Source organism: Adelges cooleyi, unplaced genomic scaffold, assembly GCF_023614345.1.
Source record: "Adelges cooleyi isolate 19-005CV unplaced genomic scaffold, UGA_ACOO_1.1 ACOO_flye_CR_arks_rails_tigmint_CR_PRNA_247, whole genome shotgun sequence".
Taxonomy (NCBI): domain Eukaryota; kingdom Metazoa; phylum Arthropoda; class Insecta; order Hemiptera; family Adelgidae; genus Adelges; species Adelges cooleyi.
In genome coordinates, this window is record NW_026095912.1 from 9464911 (window position 1) to 9489277 (window position 24367).

General features: G+C 34.7%; 2 protein-coding genes across 2 annotated transcripts in view; one reads left to right on the forward strand and one right to left on the reverse strand.

Annotated features, from left to right (window-relative positions):
• The first annotated feature begins 1990 nt into the window (after positions 1–1990).
• On the forward strand, positions 1991–14404 carry LOC126837103 (uncharacterized). The gene is made up of 13 exons (XM_050570902.1): positions 1991–2118; positions 8688–8817; positions 8985–9103; positions 10122–10260; positions 10335–10741; positions 10834–10972; positions 11039–11199; positions 11415–11553; positions 11634–12202; positions 12429–12576; positions 12678–12832; positions 12899–13085; positions 13781–14404. The coding sequence occupies exons 1-13, from the start codon at positions 2019–2021 to the stop codon at positions 14205–14207; spliced, it is 2820 nt and encodes a 939-aa protein (XP_050426859.1). The 5' UTR covers positions 1991–2018; the 3' UTR covers positions 14208–14404.
• A 2945-nt stretch (positions 14405–17349) lies between these two features.
• Positions 17350–24367, reverse strand: part of LOC126837102 (serine protease filzig-like) — a 29218-nt gene continuing 22200 nt past the window's right edge. The window contains exons 3-7 of the mRNA XM_050570901.1: positions 21435–23735; positions 20098–20287; positions 19580–19845; positions 19150–19304; positions 17350–17833 (exon numbers count right to left, since the gene is read on the reverse strand). Coding sequence (XP_050426858.1) covers positions 17669–17833; positions 19150–19304; positions 19580–19845; positions 20098–20287; positions 21435–23735 — 3077 coding nt within the window. The 3' untranslated portion in view covers positions 17350–17668. The remainder of the gene's footprint in view (positions 17834–19149; positions 19305–19579; positions 19846–20097; positions 20288–21434; positions 23736–24367) is intronic.

Here is a 24367-nt window from a genome sequence, read left to right on the forward strand (position 1 = left end):
TTTTTAGAGTCCTCTACATCTGCGTGTTTTTGGTTAAACACATATGATTCTTATTTTAACTGTACACTGAAACGCGTTATTCGACAATAGTTTTGAAAACGGGTACAGATATTTTAATACTTACTTCATGAATCGATTGAAGTACAATTTTAGTTCTCATTTATAATATTATTGTAAAATAATTAAAATATTTAAGAAAATGCTATTTTTCAAATAGAAATAGTTAATTAACTAAAAATAATTTTATAAGTATGCCACATTGTATATGTTATGAAGAATTCAAATGTTTGTTCAATATGTAAATCGGAGTATAAATTAGGAATGTGCTGTTCAAAGTAGAGAAATATTATGTTTTTGAAGAAAAATAGATACTTATTTGTGTGTCATGTTAATTGTACATATTGATATATAAGTTTACAAATTTGCCTATACAATGCGCCTTAATAAATGCTAGTGTAGAAGTCTCTTTAATACGTAATAAATTATGTATAAAAACAGTAGTATCTATAAATAAAAACTCATATTTAATTTCTTATTATTTGGGCAGTAATATTACAAACGATCAAAGTCTACAAAATAAGACAAACGAAGAAAATTTTCCTCACATAGATAAAAACAATGACGGTAGAAAATATGGACACAAATATCAAAAAGAGGCTATTTAAAACTTGTATCTGGAGTGTGGCTTTGTATGTTTGTGAGATTTGGATTATAAATAAAAGAGAAAAGGTCAAAGGATATGCTGGCAACTGGAGGTCTAGTACTAAGCTCAAAGACATGGCACACAGTAGGGAAGTATAGAGAAATCATTCGTTATAAACCAATCCCCGAATTGGAAAATGGATGTAACCATGGATCTAAAACGGCCAGATTCACTTTTTGACAAACATGAGTTTGACCACTAAAAATGTAAATTTTTAGTAAGCCAATATTTATAGTGTTAAAATAAAACCACCCTCATTGTTTTTAGAATTGTTGTCCAAGAATTCTAAAAGTTACGAATGGTTTTGTAAAACAATTCACACAGCGCCACAAAGCTGCAAAATTGAGATTGACCTTTTTAGACCCAAGACACACATTATTTAATTATTAGGTATCTCATCAAATTTGAAATGTCATGATTTTTATAGTTAAAACCCTTGTTAGAGATGACTAGGACTCAAATTTCGTAGGTACCTTAAATTTGTATTGCTTGGGCATAAAACAATTCGGTACTAGTTTTATGTCTACGCCTTTGGAATTTAGGAGGTGGTTTTTGGTTTGGTCTCTTTTCTTTGCGAAACGACAAATGAATAATTAAGTTCATTTAACTTTTTGGACACGGATTAGGTTGTCCATAAAGGTGTCGGATTGGCGGCGTTCCATCAGAGCGTAATGTTATAATAACGGGGGAAAAAAGTTAACATTTTCGTTTTATAGTTTCTACTAGTAAGAGGAAAATCATAATCAAATAACTCTTTTGTACATAATTACACGCGTGTCAGTCGGACGATTATCGCTCACTGCTGTGGCAGTCATTCCGAATCGAGTATGGGCGCTGACTCATAATATTATGGCGTGTGTGTGTTTTTTTCAACGCATTTCTCGTGTTTTCACCGTCAAACTGTCTGATCGTACCGGGAAAATGGCTGGCGGTGGCGTACGTGTGTGTGTGTGTGAGTGGATATAACAAATCAGTGTACCTGTACAACATAATATATATTATATTTATACATTATCATAATAATATAATAACAACAACTAATAATAATATACACTTGTACACACATTCGGAAAACGTTTATAAGACAATGCGCGGCTGGTGGTGGTGATTTCACGCCCGGAGCAACGTGCGATATGCTGGATTATTAATGGTCGGGTGATTTCTCTGGACTGACTGCCGGCTATAGGTTAGGTATAGGTATGGGTAGGTAAGTAGGTAGGTGGCTGGGTAGGTGGGTATAGGCAACATTTTCTCGCGTGCATTTTGCTCCTGGTCAACGTGCAATTTTGTCAGTTTTTTCGCTATCGCGGACGACATGGATACCAAGTGTAGTGCTCATATCATCGGCCTGATTGCTCTGTGCCACGTGCTCGACATCGCGCACGCTGGATCTTATCTAACTCTGGGGATCAACGGTGAGTCGATCGTACCCGGGTACAAAATATTATATAGTAGTAGTCGGGGTAAATTTTAACAATAACAGTTTTTGGGGTTGATTTCGGTTTTTTTTTTCTGATAATTTAGCTTTGTTATTTTTTTTCACAATTCACACAGGCTTATCTTGTATAGTGTACACAATGTGTATACAACGTTTTGCCAAACATCGGGTATTAACTATTTCTCCAAACCCCTATAAGTTTCTATTTAATTATAGGTATTTTTTACATTAAAGAAAATTTGTTTTTTTTTAACCGCCAAAATATCATTTTTATTTGATAAACGACCCCTTTTTCTAAACATAAAAGGCATGAAAGTTTAAAAGTATTAGGACTAGATCTGGAAATTACAATGTAAGAAGATTAAATAGCAGCACGCATAAAAGGGTTCAGCGTTTAGGTTGTCAATTTACATTCCTGTCGTATTTATAGTTTGGTTTCAGTAAATTAAAATTTTTGATGGGCCTCAATAAAATTAATTAGGAACTAGAAAAAACGTATGGTTATAGTAAAGAATAGTAAAGAAATTAATACTTTAACTATTAACCATAAAAATAATAAACTCTTTGCGTATTTCGGAAACAATGTTGTCATCATCAGCACTAACATTTATAGTTAGTAGATAATAGTTTTAAATATTCAAAATTCAGACATAATAAGTACTTCATTCTAGTTGGCACTACCCGAACCTCACTTGCTTGTAGGTAAAACCTAAAAAAGGACTAGAAGTTGTAACTTGTAAGTTATAACAAATCACTTTATTATTTGCATTTTGATTATATTTTGCAAAGTGCCTCGGATATCTGTGTTTGAATACATTTTTGTATTCAAATCTATAGTCAGTCAACAAGTGATAAGCACTAAGTTGAAAAAATTATAATTTTGGCGTTTAAAAGAATTGGATACGTGAGGCTTGAAAGAAATAAATACCCATAAGAAAGTATAAAATTATTAAAATTTTATGTTTAATTTAAAACTATGTTACGTAGGTGGTGCCCGTAAATAAATAGTTGTCATATGTCAATATTAATTAGTAAATGTAACCTTTACGAGCATTATCACTTCTTATACAAAAGGTCACCAAAATGTATTTAATGATTTGCGTATCAATCAATTGTTTGTAAAATTATGTTAATTTTCAGGTACAAACAAAAAAAAAATAAAAAACACAGTTTATTTTAAATTTTAGGAAAAATTAAATTACAAAAATGTTATTATTTTATTTTAAGTTATTCCAATATAACTTTTTTATTATAATTTTTACTCTTAACGCAACCTTGCGATTTATTGTAAAATGTATAATATGCTAATATATTACGTTAAAAAAACAATTGTTTCAGTAATTTTATAGTTTTGTATTTTATTTATAATATGGATAATACAGGGTAATCATTTTATCGTGAACCACTCAATATCTCATAGGATTTAGTATGAATTGTTTTCATATTGTTTTTATACAATGTGATCTCAATTTTTTTTGTTTTTAACTCCTCCCAACTTTTTTTTGAAAGCAACTTTTGAAACTTAAACGGTAACGCATACATTTCATTAACTTTTCAAATTAAGAATAATATACTTAAAATGTTGACTGGTTGATAACCAGTTTCGGACAACTATTTTTAAAGTTATAAGACTTTAAAGGTTAGGATGGAGGGGATGTACGGCTGGTAAGTGCGCGCAGATAAAAATAACACTACACTCACTTTTGCTCCTGTCCTAAACTTGAAACTTCAATAGCTTCAAAAGTACATATCCAAAACTAGTTATCGACCAGTCAACATTTTTAGTATATTATTCTCAATTTGAAAGTTAATAAAATAAATGCTTTACCATTTAAGTTTCAAAAGAACTAAATTGGGATGGAGGTAAAACAAATAAAAATTGGGATTACATTGTTTAAAAACATTATGAAAAAAATTTAATTTCTTTTTACATCCAATGATATATTGAGTGGTTCATGATAAAATGATAAACCTGTATATTACATCTCTAGAAAAATGTATTGGTGTCGGGTTTCAAAAAATTGGTAATGCTAACGGTTTAATGTTGTCCAAACTGAATTATAAATTCTCTGTCTTTATTTCCATCAAATCATAATTTAATTAACAATTTGAAAATTTTTATTAAATATCCATAATGACTGAGAGGAATGTTCTGTAATATTAAAAACTGTGTATTGTGTGATGTTATAAGTTGAGTTTAGAGCGTTAAAGTTCAAAAATGTTTTAATTGAAATAAAGGGTTCACATGTGCGCTTAAGGGGTAAAATATCTGCAATCTTTTACAACTAAATGTACAAATTTAGTTTGACCTAGTAATTTTAACCATGCCATTTTCATTTTAACATTTTCCTCAGGTCACATAGGACACGAGTCCAGGGACCCCAGCCTGATGTGGGCCCCTAATAATACATTTTACATTTTTTGGGTTTCTTAAAGGGCCCGTGTATAGCCCAAAACGACCCTAAAAATTATTTTTAATTACAAAATTTGATGAAACGGAAAAAGCGTTCCGATGTAAATTTGATAAAATAAGTCTTCTTTTTTAATATCAAAACTCTACTTGTACCCAAATTCTTGTAAACCTTTTTATTCGTTTTGATATGGTTTTCATAGTTTGACATAATAATTATCTAATTCAAAATGTTCGCAAATCCAGAAAAAAAAAGAAGAACTTGCTAGTTAGGTCATGCTAGATAGAGACCAAAAATCATAGCAGTAAACTTTACTGATAACAATACTAAGAGTAAATTTATTTTTAGATAACTCGAAATTCACTTTGGTCATGACCATGATTGTCGTTGTTTTTTTTCCATAAATTAGTTCTGAATGTGAATTTTAAAAGAATTTGGCCTCATAATTTATTTTACGGTTATCTATAGGTAAAAGAAAATATGTAAAGTCTGATTTCAACTATAAAATACACACGTCATAGTGGTAAAATTTGTAGAAATAATACAAAATGAATATGTTCTTTGTGTAAGTTAAAAAAAAAGATAAGTAATGTACATAGAAATAACTATTTGGTAATTTGCACGATTTCTTCAATTTTTAGTACTTTAACATAATATGTATAATCATAATTTCTCATAGTTGAAATAATAACGCAACATATTTTAAAGCGCCAACACGTTGTAAATAGTACTTCAGCATTGACTTTAAAACTTCAATAACAGGGTACAAAAATAACTAGACGTGCTAATAAAAAAAATCTTAGACCATGGTCAGATTCAACAAGAAAAGTGAACGTATTTTGGTTCTTGTTTAGAAGTAATTTAGAAACAGCTTATTAAACTTGTAGTGAGGCCAACAATGATTCATGGAATCGATTATTGAGCGTTGAATCTTCTACTTCCTAATTCTATTAAGCTTAGTCACTCCACACACCCAACACAACATTCTTAATTCTGCTAGTTCCACTTTCCTTTCATTGTGGGTCATTTTTCTTGTTTAATTGCATTTGCTAGTTTAGGAGTAACGCCGATAGCAGGAAGATAAGATGAAGTGAATTGGCGAGTTGGAAGAAAAAACAAAAATTAAATAGTAGACCGAAAAATAAATAAATGGGTTTTATAATAAAAGTCATGGATACTTGTGGAGTGAATAAAGTAGATGGTAAAAAATACAAATATGTAAGTAGAGGTTTAGGGTGGTTGACACCGCTTGTTTGGTATATGTAAAGGAAGAAGAAGAGAATATATAGTATAAAACTTTCTCTAACCTAACCTACTCAAACAATATTTGTTACCGGACGCATTTCGGAAAGCCACTATTATGTGGATTTTATTTGGATTAGGAACTTGTCAGTTCTACTTTAGCTCAATCTGGTCAACAACTAAGCTAAGCTATTTCGAAAAAAAAAAAATTTACATTGAAACTAATTATTATCTGACCGCGTCGGTAAACAATTATAATGTCACAACTCGAGTCGAACGAACAATTCAATTGGTTTCCATAATAAATGTAGTCTAAATAAAAAAATAAAAAACTATGTAAAAGAAAAAAAAACTACTAAACGAGTAGGTAGTTTTTTTATTGTCTATTTTACAGTACCACGTGATTGTTCGTGCATTTTTTATACATTCCAAGGTCGAGTTTTGGCAATCCTATCGTCTACAAGATATAAAATAATCCCCCTGTGATTACCAAACCGTAGGTCCGAGACACTGCTAGTCGCCGCATTCTTTCCATGCATAATTGAACTATTAATTTCTCAACCCGTGGCCGCCGCCAGAACCACCGCCGCCGTTGATTGTAGTTTTCCGGATTTCAGCTGTCATCCGACAATTTATATAAAAAAAAAACATAAATACCTTAAAATATACATCTAGGTATATTATGTTTAGAGGTCTTAAAAACACTAAAGTCTTAGTAATAACGTCTTGATACACTGCTGATGATGATACGGTCAAAAGAGATCCGTGTCCGCTCCTTAATTTTCCTACGACGACCTCCAATATAATAATATTGTGTTTATGCCGGAAACACGGGTTTGTGTACCTATGTATAGTATTTGTGTTTATTCATATTTTTTTAAATACACAAAACAAAACGCTGCCTTCGATGAGAACAGGACCTTCTTGATTTTCGACGCTTTTTCCATAAAGTAGAGAAAAAAAAATACAATTAATAGGTTGCACGATTATGCTTTAAATATCATAATCATTACCGACGTTTACGGTTCTCAAGCTTGACATACACAATTAACCGTGTGTCGCTCATCCTGAATTCCGCACGCGATTCGCGATATCATTGTTTTTTTTTTTTGCAACACAACACAAAATAAAATAATAATACACTGTTTTTTGTCTGTATCAGTCTGTCTTTTCTTGACAATTACTTCCGGATGTAAATCGCCAATCAAATAATATATAATATTTTCTAGGAATTTGCACCATAAACATGTTGGCAGAAATGATTTAGATTCTTTGCCATTCATATTTGATAGATCGAGTGGTAATGTGCGACGTCCGTGGAAACAGGGAGTGACAAAAAGACAGGGTGGTTAAAATTTATATACACAAATATTTTAAATTAAATAAATTCATAAATTTTATGAGTATAATATTTGTTTTTGAAACAATAACTTCAGCTGTAGAGGTCTTAAATAAAATAAAAATATATATTTAATTGAAGTTTAAAAATCATTTATAATATATAGTATTTTAATTTGTGAAATTTAGGAAATAATAATGAAATACTTCATAAACAGTAAAGTAATATTAAAAATGTATATTTGAAAAATATTTGAGAAAGTGTTTTAAACATTTGATGTCTCAGTCATAGAGAGTTAAATATTTTTATAATAATTGAATTTATTTTGAAAACGTATATTTTTATGTTGTATGGATTAGGTTCTCAATATTTGATTTCCCGATAAAAAAAATGATGTAAGCATGTCAAAATATTGATAGCAAGAAAACGGGCTATCGACGTACGATAGTATAACTTGACCGTCATTAATTGTTGATTTGCGCGTTATTTTACAATATCACGGTCTATTAACTGACATAATTCTTGTTGTTTACTGTATAATATACGGTTAAACATGCTTACATATGATAAAAAAAATTAAATTACATAAAATTGGGTTTAAAAAAAATGGAATAATTTCGTAGAATGAATAAAATAAAATATTTTTTCTAACTACTGTCACAGCCTTAGATTTAGCGTCTGCAAAAACGGATGACATGCCACTACGACCTTGTTGGGCTACCTTGTATTTTCTTCGATAAGAAACTATCAATCTGTGCCTTGACGAATTCGCTTGCTAAACGGATGTATTCCAATAACATTAATGTTCCGAATGAATTGTTCTTCCGATGAACATATTCGGAAATCGTTTATACAATTACCGTGTTAGCTGGTTATCGAGATTCGAGTGCATTTGTTCATGTATACTAAACTATAATTGTTTGTTGCGCCTTCTCAAATGCTTGTAAAGGAAGGTTGACTAATAACGCTAAACGTATCAATAATATTAAGCTCAAATTGATTTAAGGGAATTTTCCAAAACAACAAAGTTCAAATGAATTTTATTGTGGGTCTAAAAGGTGGTATTGACAAAAGAAAAACTTAATAAAACTAAAGTAGTAAACACAGAAAGTATAAATTACAGTGAGTTTTGGGCATTCAAACTTAAGTTAATTATTTTCGGCTGAATGAATAACTTCAAACAACTTGATTGCAATTTTAGCTCATATCCTTTTGAGCTGAACTATATATTGAGCAACATATACTGTTCCTTTCACTTGCGCAACATGTAAACGGTCTCGTTTGTTTAACATAAGTAACATATTATATGTGAGTTCATACAGCGAGTAATACGTATAAAGTGTTATTTGGTTTACATTTAATGTACACGAATACATTATTGTACAACAAAAAATTATCGACACAAGAAGTACAATAATATTATGACAAGAGTGGACAGAGATTATTTACACAACAAAACATACATCAGTTATTGTACCAAGCATAATATTATGTACATTGTACAATGCTCGCTCTAAATGCAAATTGTAATTGATTGTTGTTTTTTGTTTGCAGAATGTTTCGAGAGGGTGTCGATCGGTAAGCGTCTCAACGAATCTGACGTGACCAAGACTGTAAGTACCAGTAACCTGGTACAATGCAGTATAGAATGCGAACGGAATCTATGCAACGCTTACAGCTTTGGGTGAGTACGAACCACAGTCAGCACTGATAATTGTGTACACATTATTATAAATAGAAACAAACCAAATCAGTGAAACCAATCTTAGACCTAACCAGGCTAATGGCCTTAGAAGTCAAAGTCATTTGTTTAATCATAAAAAACATGTTTGTCATTCTGTGTGTACCTAGATTAACCATAAACGGCAATGGTACATGTTTATTGGCAGCGGACTTACCGAAATCAGGACTGTACGATGACCCGGAATATGATCTATTCATGAAAATACTACAATGTCGAGACAGAACAAGTGAGTGTTAATCCAAGTTTAAAGTACAAAACTAGTAAGAATTATTAATAATTAAACGTTATCCTTACTTCCGTGGTTAATATCTATTTCATGATCCTATTTAAAACCTATTAAACTACTTTAAACCGAGTTAATTAAACCACTTTAAACGTTTAGCAACTTGAATAATATATTTTAATATAGGAATGGAGGGTTATGGAAATAATAATAGCAAATTAATAAAAAAAACAACTTTTTTTTTGTGAAAAATATTGCTGAGGGAAATTCAAAAGATTAGTTGACTTTGCTTATCATCCTGGCTATTAAGTGAAAAGTAAAAAAAATTAACAGAAAATGTTGGTGAAGTATAATATATGATTGGTATACAATATTATTGTATAAACGTGGTATTGGCATTATAATATTGTACTAATGATACTTCGCAAAGTAAAAAATCCTTTAATATTAAAATATATAATATAAGATACATTTAAAATTAATAGCAAAGTTTCAAATTGTCATGAAACTAAACAAATGTATACAAAACGTTGTTTAAAAACGGTTTTTGATAACTATTGCATTGGTTCTACGCTGTCTCCCAAAAATTATTTTATAATTAAATCTGAAAAATCGATAAACAAAAAAATTACAAAATAAAATATTTAAAAAAATCTTTGAGTTTTGAGAGAACTATTGGTAACACTAAAATTAGTGGTCTAACAATTGTCTTTGCAATTGCCTATAAATGTCTAACGGTTAAATATCTAAAGTGGTAAAAGTCATTATACACACTTGCTTACGGCTATCCTAGGATTCGTATAATGTTACTCTACTCTAGCGTATATGTTAGAAATTTTAATAAGTTTTCCAAGTTAGAATCTGCAGTCCCCCTGCGAAAATTACTGTCGTAGCCTGATCTGTTTGCTTATTTCAAATACATATTAGAAATAATTTTCTTAAATGCGTCTGACATAGTATTTACAGATAATAGACAATTTTGCTTTGGTACTTATGTGTATTTTTAAATTTTGAATAATAGTGTGTTTCACAAAACTCGTGGGTGGACGTCGTTTGACCGACAAATACGTTCAGAGAACTTTGCCAGTCGAATCGAAACGCGATTGCGAGATGTTTTGTGAATATGAAAAGGAATTTCGTTGCGAGGGATTCAACTACAGGTAAACCAAGCAGTTGCCTAACCCTAAGAAAACTTCTGAGATAACTTTCTTGGATTCCTCCGTTTGTTGAACAGATACGACACAAAGCTGAGCTCGTACAGTAGTTGCCAGTTGACAGCGGTGCCTACGGCAAAGTTAGACTTGTCTTTGGACTTCTTTTCGGACGTGGACTACGACTTTTACGAAAAAAATGTCAACGTCTCGCCAATCTGCCGGTACTTGGACTTGGCCGGACCGGTCAGCTACGGCCAGAACCGTAAATGGGGTTTTGGTGGTAACGACCAGGAATTGACCTTGTGGCGAGATCCCAATCCCACGTGGATTCAGAGAAACGATGTAGGCGGAGGATATGGAAACGATCCAGTGTACTATGACCGTGGATCTGTTTCCCCCACACTTGGTGGTCCTAATATAAACCCCTTCAATAACTTTAACCCGACCATGTCGCCTGGACCGGACCGACAGCCAACGTCTCCTTTTGGTTAGTGTTTGCACCCAAAATTACATTATTTTCATATTAAATAAACTTACGTTGCTCTAGTTTGTGTTATGTGTTTCTAATCCAAATTTTAGAGTGTTTTATCAAAGCCAGGACTGGACATCATTTGCAGAGGAACAATATAATAAAATCGTTAAACGCGCAATCGCTTTACAACTGTGAAACCATTTGTGCCAGTGAACAAACATTCGTTTGTAATCTTTTTAGCTACAGGTAAAAACAAAAATCGGAAAAGACTTTTATTGAAACCTTCTCTCATTACTCCGCTAACGTTTTTAGGTACAGCTTTACTTCTTCTATGGACAACTGTCACTTGGGAGACAAGTTCATAAGACAACTAGATATTTACCAAGACTTGGTGCCGGACAGAGATAGCGATGTGTTCGTTAGGAACGAGCTTAGTCAACCCGGATGTCAACCGAGGAGAAATTGGGACACTGGTAAGTCTATTCAATAATCTCATGAAAGAACCTAATGTAATCGCTTAATATAACTATTATAACTTTGCGTGGAAGAAATGCCATGCACCATTTGGTGACCAAACTAGGCCTCAATAGGGCCTACTTCCGGTCAAATGTTCCATGCGCTAAATAAATAAATAAATCTGACTATTATGCAGTATACCTAAAAAGTATAAATTCTTATATTTTTTTAGACTGTTTTGAACGCATTCGCAGCGGTCTCACCATTCAAATTGCCATCATCAAATTTTCAGTACAAGCGGAAAACTTACACGAATGTGAGCTGATGTGTCTTCACATAAAGCATTTCACGTGCAGAGTGTTTAGCTTTCGGTAGGTTACTCAAAAAAAAAAAGAGGAGCTTGTATCGAAAAGGGTATACTTACAGAGTTTCTATTTTATTTTAATGTTAGACGAACGTCTGCTGTTATCGGCAAGTGGGCCGACAATTGTTTCTTGACAGACTACCCTGTAATGGACATGGATCCGACCAAACACTTCATCGAGGATGCCGGATGCGATATATATAACCGAGGTAGCTTCGGAAGGGGTTGCGAACTGGACAAGACACTGCCGGGCTTGTGGCCTACATCTTCACCGCCTATACTTACAACGTACAGGCCGACTTACGGCCAACTGCCTCCACAGGGTCCACCGCAGTTTGTTCCAGGTTACGGTCCTCCCCTAGATTCTGGTTACGGTCCGCCAAATTTCCCCATTGGACCGACCGTACCACCTCCTTTTAGCCCGACTACTCCTACAATGTTCACGCCGACTAAGCCGACCGGTACTTACGTTCCTTCACAACCACCCACTACGTTCTTCCAGATGCCAAATGAGTACACACCTGTGTCCGGTCGGCCCCAAGACAGACAGCCCTATCCAGACATATCCATTGGCGGCAGTGGCGGTGGTGGCGGTGGTGGTAACCCTTACGGACAAAACCCTCAGGTCCCACAATTCTACGGACCTGTGACAAAACGTGAGTATTCATCTGCACATTGATTAAGGTTCACCCACGTAGCACTTATGTGAAGAAAAAACCGATTTATCGCTTTTCTAAGTATGTACTATTTGTAGGTAATATTTGGATTGAATATCATTAAAACTTGTATGATTTTTAGTTTATGTATGTGAATAGGGTTGTAAGGTAGTTTATGTGTTTTGTGTGTTCTAATTGAACGTGTATGTTTTCTGTTTGGCTTTAGTGTGCTATATTAGTTTTGGTGGTACGGCAAGACTGTTGCCACCGGCTATTAGAAAATCCATGACGGTCGATTCGGAAATGCAATGCAAAATGGAATGCAACAACGCCCGAGAAAAATCGTATTTCCGGTGTTCTACGCTCAGCTACTTGTAGGTACATATTTTTTTTATAATAATAATTTTAACGATACAGCCTACGAACAGACGTGGGTACTTGGTATCGCGTGTGTACTAAATTGAGGTTGATTTAGTGGTGGTTATTGCGATATGAGCGACATCGAAATGAGAGACCTGAGGCCTAATCAGGACTTCAGCGAAGACCAGCGGTTCTTGTTGTTCACGTGGGACTTCAACGAAATTCAATGTTACGTTTCTCCAGTTGGCAAGCTCCCACGGCCCGGTGCTCGTAAGTCCATAACAAAAAAACAAATACCACCGAATTGCGTAATTGTTTTTTTTTATAACTTTGTAGAGCCTGGTGTGAATGAATGGACTTGGATGAGGTTCACAGTCAACGGGCAGCCGTGCAAATCTGGTTCCTACTGTACTCAAAACGCAGTAATGGGCATATGGTCGTGTCCGGTCGATCAAGGAGGATGGGATTACTGCTGCAGACCCGATCACCGGTGCGGTTATTCCGAAGGAATCAGCTATCCTTGGTCAGTACATTTAATACTTTATCATTTTGTTTAGTTCCAACTGGAATTTTATCTCGTCTTATACCTCACAAAATTGTACACACTGACAAGCCAGTTAACTAGATTTCGCATCAACTGTACTAGCAAATCGCACATCACGTCACATCTCTTTCGATCAAATGTGTTTTCCTTAAGTTAATTTTTTTTCTTCTAACTACAAATTTTATGGTTCTTCATACATCAGTTAAGCTTTAACGCATGATATGGTCAGACTACAAACAACAGCTATCGGGTTTCAACCGTGTTACTTTTAAATGGATAATCTAAATACGTTAAATTTGCATGAAAATTCATGAAAGTACATTTTTTTTTACGGACAAAAATATGTACTTTCATGAATTTTCATAAGATTTAATTTAAACTGAATATTCATCTATAATTGGTGTATGGAAAAAAAAGAAAACAAGTCATTTTGCGAAATTTCCAAGGTATTCGTAGACTTAATAAGTAAAATAATATACAATTTATTAAATTAAATTCTGGAAACAAAACGTCTCTATTTTAGCCCCTATTTCTTCAAATAACATCTTCCGTCTAGCCTAATCTTAGTATTCTTCTGTTCCTAATATGAAATCTGACTTTCTACGTTCAAATACTAGTATGAGATCACTTCCACGCACACATGACGATATTTGATAAGGTGTTGCTTACTGTAGGTGTTACGTGGGCAAAACTACCGAACAGTGGCGACCCTGCAGCGACCAGTATTACCCGTCGGCGGACCATCCGGTGAGTTGGCCGGTGAATTACATACACAACACGGGCCCTCCGATCGGTAACGATGCGTCTTTGGCCAGGTCAAACGACACAACACTGCCGGCCGCTTCTAAGTCGATAGTCGATCAGTTCCTGTCGATATTCACGTCAGATGATGGCAAGACCACTAACTTGACGGAACAAGCTAACAGCAGCATCACAGCCGACAAGACTTCAGCCTCTTTGACAGCGGCCAGCGACGTGCCCGCGTTTCAGGTTGTCGATGTAACCGACAGCAAAGCTACCAAGTCGGAGACGATCAGACTGTATTCGTACGGTGACCGCAATAGCGCCAGTGGACTACTCAAAAGAAGGCCGTACGTCTGAGTCGGATACGACCCTTAGAACAGTGTTGTACATATAGACAAACAAAAAATAATACCATTTACGATTAAGTATTTCCTCTTAGAATATTATTAGCACGGTATTGACAACATGGCAATATGTTTAATACTATATTATTATTATTATTATTATTGTGTCGACGTTGTCGTCGGTGGCGTAACGAATTGTACCTGGGGAGAGTGACGGGTTCAATGTGGTACCCTATAGATCACCCGCCATATGCCTCGTGTACTGTCGTCAGACGTTTATAAGTGTTCACGACCGTCGAAAAGTTTACAAAGAACCTTAAACGGTTTTCAAAAATGTAGTTAGATTTTTATGTTCGCACCGGAAAAGTATGATCGTCTGCCCTGAACAGATCAACTATATCTAATGGTGTGACAGCCATCGTAGACAAAACATATATATATATATATATATGTATATTTATATAAATAGTAGACTCGGTATATAGAAAACCATAGCATTATCTTTATTGTGAATTTGATTTCATCGGGAATTTTGATCCTGATAAACGTGCATACTCATTTTGTTACGCCATTTCGGTCGAAAGTTATACCTATCACTTGTCCTTAACTTTGCTAACACAAACTGTTTGTAGATTGTGGACTTAGCGACATTGTCGGAAAACACTATTTATGTATTATTATTATTCACTATTTAAAATTAGCAAATCGATAAACACTATTTCTCAATTAAAAATAAATTGATATTAGTCCCAAAATCAATATGTTGATTAAGAAACGGATCCCAATAGAATGTAATGAACCCGCCAACAATATATTATGCTACCTACCTATGTTGTAAATGTAAAAATATGTTTAGTTTTAATGATTATTATTATACTATATATTTAAAAATGTTTTACTTTTTCTATTATTTTATTATCTAATAATTTTAAAACTATTTTAGTTAAGCACAATGCGGTAATTAATAATCGACATTACTAAAGAGTCCATAATCATAATATTAAATACAGTAAATAGTAGGTATTATAAGACATATCACTATATGGTATTTAGATTGTAAATAATAACACGGCTAGTGGCGTTTTTATTTTTCAGTCAAACCTCACACGATTCATCCCGAAATTCTTACTTAAACTGTTAGGTTACATCAATATAGTTGTGTTTTTGAATTTAATTTAAATTGTCTTTACATGGAAAAAAATTAAACACTATTAATATATAGTTGTTTTGTTTAGAAGAACACAAAATAAAACGCCAGGTATTAAAAACAAATAGGCCTATAAGGTTTGCAGTTAAATTCTCGTCAAACTCAGTGTTTGGTAAAATGTAAAATATCACGTGATCTATCTATTTAGGTGAGATCTTTAGGATTAATGGCAAAGAATAATAATAATTTTTTATTGTCTGCATTAAGTATGGGTAGGTAGTCAATAACAGTAAAGTAAATCAATATATAAGTTTATATCAATGACCTTTAAGATACACGATGTATATAATGTATATACATATTATATTGTATTAAAGTATACGATTAGACGTTAAGTATATAATAGTTTTCATGGAAATCATTAATTGTAAGTGTAAATGAACTATATAAGTTAGAATTATAATATATATGATAATAATATAATACATATTTTATATATCACACAGAACACACATATTAGTTTTAATAAACATAAATTAAATATAAATATATATTATAAGTATGGTGGATACATGAAAATGTATCACGAATTATAACTACTCATTTGTACACTCTTTGTTGTACCAAGGTATTTAAGCTGTTTGTCTATTGTCATAACTGCTTAAAATTCTTTGCAATATTACTAAAATGGCGTATAAAATTGAGTAAAATAATTATGAAATGTTTACATCAATTGACAGCCGAGAAATTTTTTCATGAATTAGATGACATTTAATTAACAATTTCGGTATGCGCATTTCCATTTCAGAAAAGTACATAAGGCTTACCGTAAAAGTTGGATTAATTCAAAAGAAAAATTATAATGTAAGCTTTCAATTGTTATGCACCTTGATACCTTGGTGAGCTACTTATTGTTCAGTAAATGTTTAAACATTAACAACGTAATGAAAGCAGGATGAGCTTAAGTGGTTAGATAAATCATTTGCCTAATTACAATTTGGTACGTATTTTGTCGATCTAAAATTTAGATTTGATAGTTCATTTTAGGGAAATATATTTTTAGTCATTAAGTATCTGCGACACTTTTTTTTTATTATTCTTAGCCTAAGTGACTTTGAGTGTGTCATTTCAACAATCTTAGAAAAGGTTAAAGTGTAATTTATGTTTAATAAAAATGTTCGTTTAAAATTATCAGAAATTCAGTGTAATTAGTACTTTGCTAGGTTGAAAATTGAGAAATTCTAACTCTTAAGACAGTAAGACGTGTACTAGGCAGAAATTGTAGTAAGTAAAAATCAGTAATAATAATGGATTCTTCAATACTATTTTTAGCATACTATAAATTGGTGTAAACATTTTTTAAAGTAATTCCAGTTTTTTAAAGGCATCTTTATTATTGTCCTAATGTAAAGATGTGTAAATAGTATATCAAAGAACTAATATAAAATTAACATTTGTCCATACGCTAAGTAACATAAAAGTTATGACAATTTGTCTTGCATTTGTTTATATGATTTAAAAAATTCTTTCTTAAAAGCTTTCTAGTGTCTACACTTAAAGCCAGCTAAAGAGTTTTATTTTGGGAAAAGCTCAGTAAAATAACTCAAATGGTTTAGCTCGGTTTTGTCTTTTTTACTGCAATTTATTTTATTTTCACTTATAAAATAATATGTAAAATTGTATCAACGGTAAAAACTCTGCATTACGCTTCATAGTTTCGGTATTATTTAGTAAAATTGTTTTTATTAAAAATGCTTATAATTAAAATTATACTATAAACTTACAAATAGACATAAACTAAATAAAACAACAAATAATTATAATAATAATAAATCAATGTTAATATTATTATCCTAAGTACTCGTATCGTGTTAAAAAACAATTGGTAGAAAACAACAATGTACAAAAACGTATAGAATATAGAATAAAATACAAACAAAAATAAACATATATATATAAATTAAATAAATAAATTTAAAAAATAATTTACAAAAATTAATAAATTATGGCGAAATCTTAATTCTGATTACCTAGATTTTTGGATATCACATCGAGTTGGAAAAAATAATAAAACAAATTATTTTGTCAATAGTGCGGTTTCGTTCGCATAGAAAACATACATAGTGTATTATATAATAATAATAATAATATAATTATTAATTATCTATATTGAACATGTCATAAGAAAGTTAAAATATACAAACGAGATGATGTTAAAACAATTTTTTTTTTAGAGGAAGGAGAGGTATCTTAAATTATAATAAACAAAATTATAGTTAAGAAGTGTGATGTTTTTATTATTATAAATAAGAATAACTGTCATGTACTTATTGTACTCCGGTAATAGTCTGTAGCCAAGGTTTGTAGTATGTGGTCCTCATGTAAACTCCGGGTAAGTACGGGGCTGCGCACTTGATACCGTGTGACACTGTTCCGATCAATGTCCACCGACCATTGTCTTTTTCGATCATCAACGGTCCACCACTGTCTCCCTGCATACACACACACACACATACAATTAAAAATCCGTTAAAAATAAAGGAAAGCTAAAATGTTACCGAAAGTAATATTTTCTAGAATTTTGTTAATTATTTCTCAATAAAAAAAAAGTTTGGTAAAGGTTTTTTTATTTCTTGAACATTATACACACTACAGATTTAGATAATAACTATTTTGACCTTAAAAGGTCTAACCCCATTCACTATCCATCCGTACTATTTGGAGTGTGAAAATAAGGTTTGTGCGAATGAAAACTGTAGTTGCGATGATACTAAATTCATTAAGTTTTCATACAAAAACAAAGGAAAATATTATGTATGTTTCTTAGCGTGGTAACTTTTTATTAGATAAAAAAAAATGTTTCTATACATTTATAAAATTTATTGTGTAGCGTGTATTAATAAAAAGTGGATAGAGTTATTAAAATTTAAAATCGTTTAAAATCTCCTCCATCTACTGTGAATATTTAGTGGTTTTATAAAAATTACAAGACACTTTAGTTTTGATTAGCTTAAAACTATTTGAATGTAAATAAATTGCAATTGTCTTATAGAAGTGACTTTTATGTCTAAGAGTTTCACGGAAAATAATAGAGGTTAGGCCAACTCCGCTTAGGATTTTAGATTTTTTTTAGGACTTCTTCAACACTTTTTGTATAGCTGTATAAATATATTTCTAATACTCTTTTAACTTTAGAACCTATTTATTTATTAAGTAAGTTATATTCACACTATGTGTATTTATAGTGCCATATTTTTCAATAATAATAATAACTTGTAGGAAAAAGCTGTCATAACTGTCAATAGTCGATCAGTTTCGAAAAGTGAAACCGATCTGAAATCTGACAGAAAAAAAAATGATATTGTGTGACAAATGATCCATGTACTATCTGGATAAAAATAGTGTACGCGAAAGGCATAACAGTTTTTATCTGTTCATTGTGGTAGATTGCCCGAGTTTAAAAATAAAACCTTTAGGCTTTAGAAAACGTATAATTTTTTTTTTAGCTAGTGATATCAATCAAAACCAGTGGATTAGAATAATCAAATACTGGGATTTTTTTTACACGAAAGGTCACACTTGTATGTTTTGTTTATATTATTTGACAACGAATTAAGAGGGCATTGACAGAGACCCATATTCAACGGCGTGTGACTGTGGTCAGAGCGATTAAATCAGATCGCAGATGAAACGTTATGATGTTACATGCCGTCTCTAACGAGAGCACGTCGACTGCAACGGGTTGAAGTAAAAACGAAAATACTTATCAATTCGAAAAAATTATTAATATTGTCGTTGATTCAATTACCTCACAAGAATCCCTCTGTCCGTTGGCGTAGCCGGCGCACAGGAAACTGCTCAGTATGCTTTTCGAATGACCCGCCGTCTCGAACATGTCTTGACAAACTTGGTTTTCTATTATAGGAACTTGGACTTCTTGCAAAACGCTCGGAACTCCTCCTCCTGCAACAAAGGCGACATATTAAAATTAAGGTACCGCATATTAGTAGGAGTAAGGGATTTGTTTCGTCTCGTGAATGGTGTGGCTTACACTCCACTTCTGACTTCTCTCCCTTCGCCAAGTCCGCTCGAATCTTTAACTTTCACAGCCTCGTAATCGACCTTTACTCCTAACCGTCTGCCTTAGGGTTGGCACCGATTAACGTGCACTATCCAGAGTAGGGCAATATCCGGATTTTCAACCGGATCCCAAACTTTGTCAATAACTTAAGTCTCACCGTATTTTAACCTTCCCCATCCGGTGACCACCGCCATGCGACCCGTGAAGTCATCTTCGTCGTCGGGCATGCAAATGGGAACTATGTGCTGGTCGTAAGACACCGGTGACTCCAATTCGAGCAGAGCTATGTCGTTTTCGAAGGTGGCCGCGTCGTATTGCCTGTGCACTATGACTCGTTTCACGTTTTTACTAATGCTACGCTTCGACTCTACTTCGCCGCTGATGTCGTACTCGCCGAAGACAGCCACCAGATTGGCCAAGAACCTAAAATAAACGTTTAACCGACTTAATTAATTAAAGATAGACTTGAACGTTATAACGCGAACGCTATATTTTGGTAACCCAAGTACAAACGTCACGTCAGACATTATTCAAACGACTTTTGCACTTGTTTGCCTTTGTAGCATGCACGGAAACCGTATGTCCTAAGGATGTCATTTCAGTTCTCCAATAAAGATGGAAGCCCAACCCTTTCACCGCCCTTGTCCTTCTTTATAATGCTTTAAACTTTCTTACCCGGGTTGGCAATGGGCCGCTGTGATGACGTGCTTTTGCGTGATCAACACTCCACCGCATTTGTTCTTGGTGAACAGTCCAAGCCAAGTTGCCTCTTTCACCAACACTTGCCACGGCCATTCGCCAAATGTCGATCCGGTGCCGCCGACGATGCGACCGTTCTTTCTGACCAAAGGCCGAACACCGCACACTAAATACAATAACATTCGGTTAAATGTAGATTTACGAAAGAGTACCAAATTTGTTTGTAATAACGGTATGGAAATGATCAAGTAACCGGTAATGAATTAAGGCATTAAGACCGGAACGACAAATTATTTTACTATATCGTTATCATGATTACGAGGAGCTCCCGAGTGTCTCAGCGGTAACGTATCATATGCGAATTTGCGAGCATTACCGTCTCAGGCCAATTATCATAAGATGTTTTAAGTAATTAGTCTGCATATCCGGAGTTCTTCGAGCGTGAACTACTCCCGTTGGTTTGTGCCAAATTTACCAATTACCAGTATATGTTTACCAGCGTGATGTTTATTTAAGCAACTGGGAAATACATTTCTTACTAATAAGAATTAAAAATCCAAATAGTCAAAACTAGTAATAACCCAAAAGACAAAAATATGTTTTATATTTAAATTTAATATTTTATAATAACTGTTATAATATTCGTTTATATTGTAAAAATATTTTTTAATTAAAATTTGTAGGAAAATAAATATTTTAATACAAATTTCTAAATGTATTTAAACTGTTTTATAATGTTAAGAATATTTGTGTTTTTAAATTTTATTTCCTGCCAAAAGGCGAATCAAGAATATATTACAGAAAATATTATAACAGTTACTATATTTTAGTACTTCAGCTTAGTATTTCAGTTACTTATATGTTAAGTGTATATTTTTGCTCTATGGGAATAACAAATTTCTAAATTAGTTTAATTACTTAAAAAAATGTCATTATTTACACAATGTCAACATTTGTTTGTGTATATTGTCAACATTATATATTAGTTTCATATTTATTTATACGTCAATATTAATGCATATTTCATTTCATTACAGATATTAGTTGTTAAACAAAAACACTAGCTAAAGGAATAGGACGTACGCTCTATTTCAAATTTGTAATGGCATAAAATATACTCTTTATTATTATTGTTTTTATTTATAACCATTAACCATCAATTGATGCAGAAAGAAAAAAGTATTACTGGTAATATGGTAAATAGTTTGGAAAATCAAAAACTATTGATTAGTTATTAATTGAATGATTTTGTTGCCAATCTGTTAAAGTATACTCGCTATTATTTTTATAATACTTAAGTAAGTGGCGTTTACCTTTTCTATAATCCGGTTCAGCAGTGGTATAACCGTTTTCCACGCTTAACGTGTCCAGAACTACGGTGGTGGACGGTGCTTTTGTAGGCTTCGGGCGCTTGACTGGGCTTTCGGTGGACCAAGTGGGCTGAAACAGTTGGACGGGCGTGAGCAGCGTCGGCAATTTGGTGGGCTTGACCGTTGTGGACGGTTCCAGGTACGGCGCGTCCGGCAACGGTACGGGGGTCGGTTTGTACGTGGACGTGCCCACTTTGGGCGGTTTGGACGGTTTGGCTTTGGTCGGTTTCTTGGTAGTGGTTGTCAATGGTTTTTTGGTAGGCGTGCTAGGCTGCGGGTCGTTGCTGATAGTCACGTTAGAAGTTTGTTCACCGGACATAAGCACCTTTTCCAAGTCTTCGAAATTACCCTGTAACGACTGAACAACCTTTTCGACGAATAGGTGCACCTTGTCGTCAAGGTTCTCGTCGACGGCGAGTTGCGGAATCGTATCCGGGTCGGCATCGTAGTCGCCGCCAAATTGCGTGGTGTCCGTCAGCGTTGGCTTTTCTTGTTGGGTGGCCGTCAGGTTGACGTTGGGATCGCGAACGGGCGGAAACGCGAAAGAGTCGGTCGAGTTAAACGCGGCAGGGTTGGACAGGTTGCTGGTGTACGGGTACGGGTTTTGATGCAAGTCAACTGAGTCTGAGGTGATGAACACCTGGCTGGGTGTTACGGGTGACGGGTAGTCGGCGTCGTCGGCGAGTGTCGGCGTATGGGTGACAGTGGGTGGTTTGTAAGAAGAGGTGGCGATCACCGCCATGGAGTCGTGGTTCAATACGGGCTTGGCTGTCGAGTATGTGTTGCCCCCCGGCCCATGATATTTGTTGTTGTTATTGACCGCCGTGAACACAGTCGTATATCCGTTGTCCGAGTGAATGGTGCTGCTCAACGTGCTGGGTTTACTGGTCGAGCTGGCCGCATACACCACGGGTTTGGAAACCAACGGTTTGGCGGACGTGTGAATACTAGATTGGCCGTAAGTCTGGACTTCGCCCACCGGCACGAACGTCGTGTGCTGATAAGTGGGCGTGTAAGCGGCACTCACCGACGGTTTGCCGGTGACAATAATGCTCTGCGACGGTTTCACTTGCGGGCGGTAATATGACGACGACTGAGGCGTTTGCGAGGTTGTCGCGCTATACGAGTAAATGGACGTCGAGGACGATGAGTATTTGTTGGGGTTCTTGGCGTCGTTCAACGAGCTGAGGACGATCACGGTGGGCGCGGCCGCGTCGGGGTTGGTCACGGGTTTGGCGGTGGACGTGGGTTTTACATGAAAATGAGGTCCGGGCAGGTGGTGCGTGGACGTCGTGAGGCCGCCGTAATGAGACGTAGTCGGCTTGTACTCATTGTGTAGATATGAGCTGGAGGGCTTAGTGGAATGGTACGACTGTGACGACCCATAACTCGGTGACTTGGAGTCGGCGTCTATGGAGCCCCAGGTATACAGGGCTGGTGAGGAGGTGGACGAGTGGACGTAAGTCTCGGCGACCATCGGTTCGGGGTCGGCGACTGGCGCCGTTTGGTTCAGTATAGACAATATGTGATGTATCGAGTTGGACTCCTCCTCAGACGACTTATTCGGGTCGGGATGGGCCGTTAGTGTGGGCACAAGCACCATATTGTCGTAGTCGTCGTGGCCGTACTGAGCTGGGTGCTGGGACGGTGTGCCCTGGTAGGACACCGTTGTCGTCTTCCGGATGTTGGGCACCGAGTCAGTCGACTTGGACACCGGCGACGTTTGCCCCGAACTGGGGTTTTTAAATTTGTTGCCGAACAGCTGTTGAAAACCGTTGGCTGGAGTGGTGTGCAACACGTCCGTCATGTTGTGCGTCATGTAATAGTGGCCGTTCGGGTTGAGCGTAAAGTTCTTGAACAGGTCCGCGATGTCGTCGGGTCTGTACATGTTCTGTACGGCTGTGCCGTTACGATGTAACAGTATGGTGTCGGCCACCGGTTGTAAGTTCAGCTCGGGCCTTTTGAACATGCCGCCAGAATTGGGAGACGCACTGGACGTACTCTCCACTGTGCTGGCCGACGGATTGGCCGAATTGTGTTCGAGAGTGGGCACTTTGATGCCCGGCGGTAACCGGCAGCAGGCACCGAACAGGAACACGTCTACGCAGGAGCCCACCACGGAGCCGCCCAGCTGGGTGCATTCGTAATTGAACATGCACACGCCCCCCTGGGCCGAATTCTTATGCGAACTTCCGTTGTCCTTGCAAGCCCGCGGGACGATCCGATATCCACCGAATCTCCTACCTGAAACCGATAAGTATACAACATTGTTCGTCAACAGCTTAAGGCAAGTTTAACTAAGGAAAACAATAATTTAACACCAGAATGAACTACAAGATGTACCTAAGTAGTGATATTGGGGTTTTACAAATATTATTACTTATTTTAATAATTTTGGGGAAGACATTTTATTTTACAAAAAATCAATAAGACAATGAGGTACCAATTAGAACCATAAAATTGACCATTAAATTCAAATTTTCTCAAATTTTTTTTTACCATCAAATCAGTGATTAATAACCAAATGGTATATTCCGTTCAAAAATCGTGTAATCTAATTTCTATGAGTGTTTCACAAGAAATAAGGTGAATGGACCATTTTAGATTTTGATAAATATTTAAAAAGTTAAATCCTTAAATGTTCGATAAAAAATTTAATTACAGTTTTTACACTATTTAATAACATAAAATATTATAATTTTTAATTTGAAAAATAACATAAAATGTAATAGTACAGACTTTTTTAGGTCTGCTATTAATCTATATTTAAATAAATTAATGATGAAAAATTGAAAATAAAAAGTTAGCAGAGAAAACATGTAACAATAATCTGAGATTTGCTAAGCACTCTTTAACTCAAGCCTTCCTTCACGTAT

Excerpts from the sequence above, each read along its gene's own strand:
- LOC126837103 (XM_050570902.1), top strand. The coding sequence starts at position 2,019 with ATGGATACCAAGTGTAGTGCTCATATCATCGGCCTGATTGCTCTGTGC. Across the intron at positions 10,742-10,833 it reads ACAGCCAACGTCTCCTTTTG|AGTGTTTTATCAAAGCCAGG; the intron begins GTTAGTGTTTGC and ends TCCAAATTTTAG. Across the intron at positions 12,203-12,428 it reads CTACGGACCTGTGACAAAAC|TGTGCTATATTAGTTTTGGT; the intron begins GTGAGTATTCAT and ends GTTTGGCTTTAG.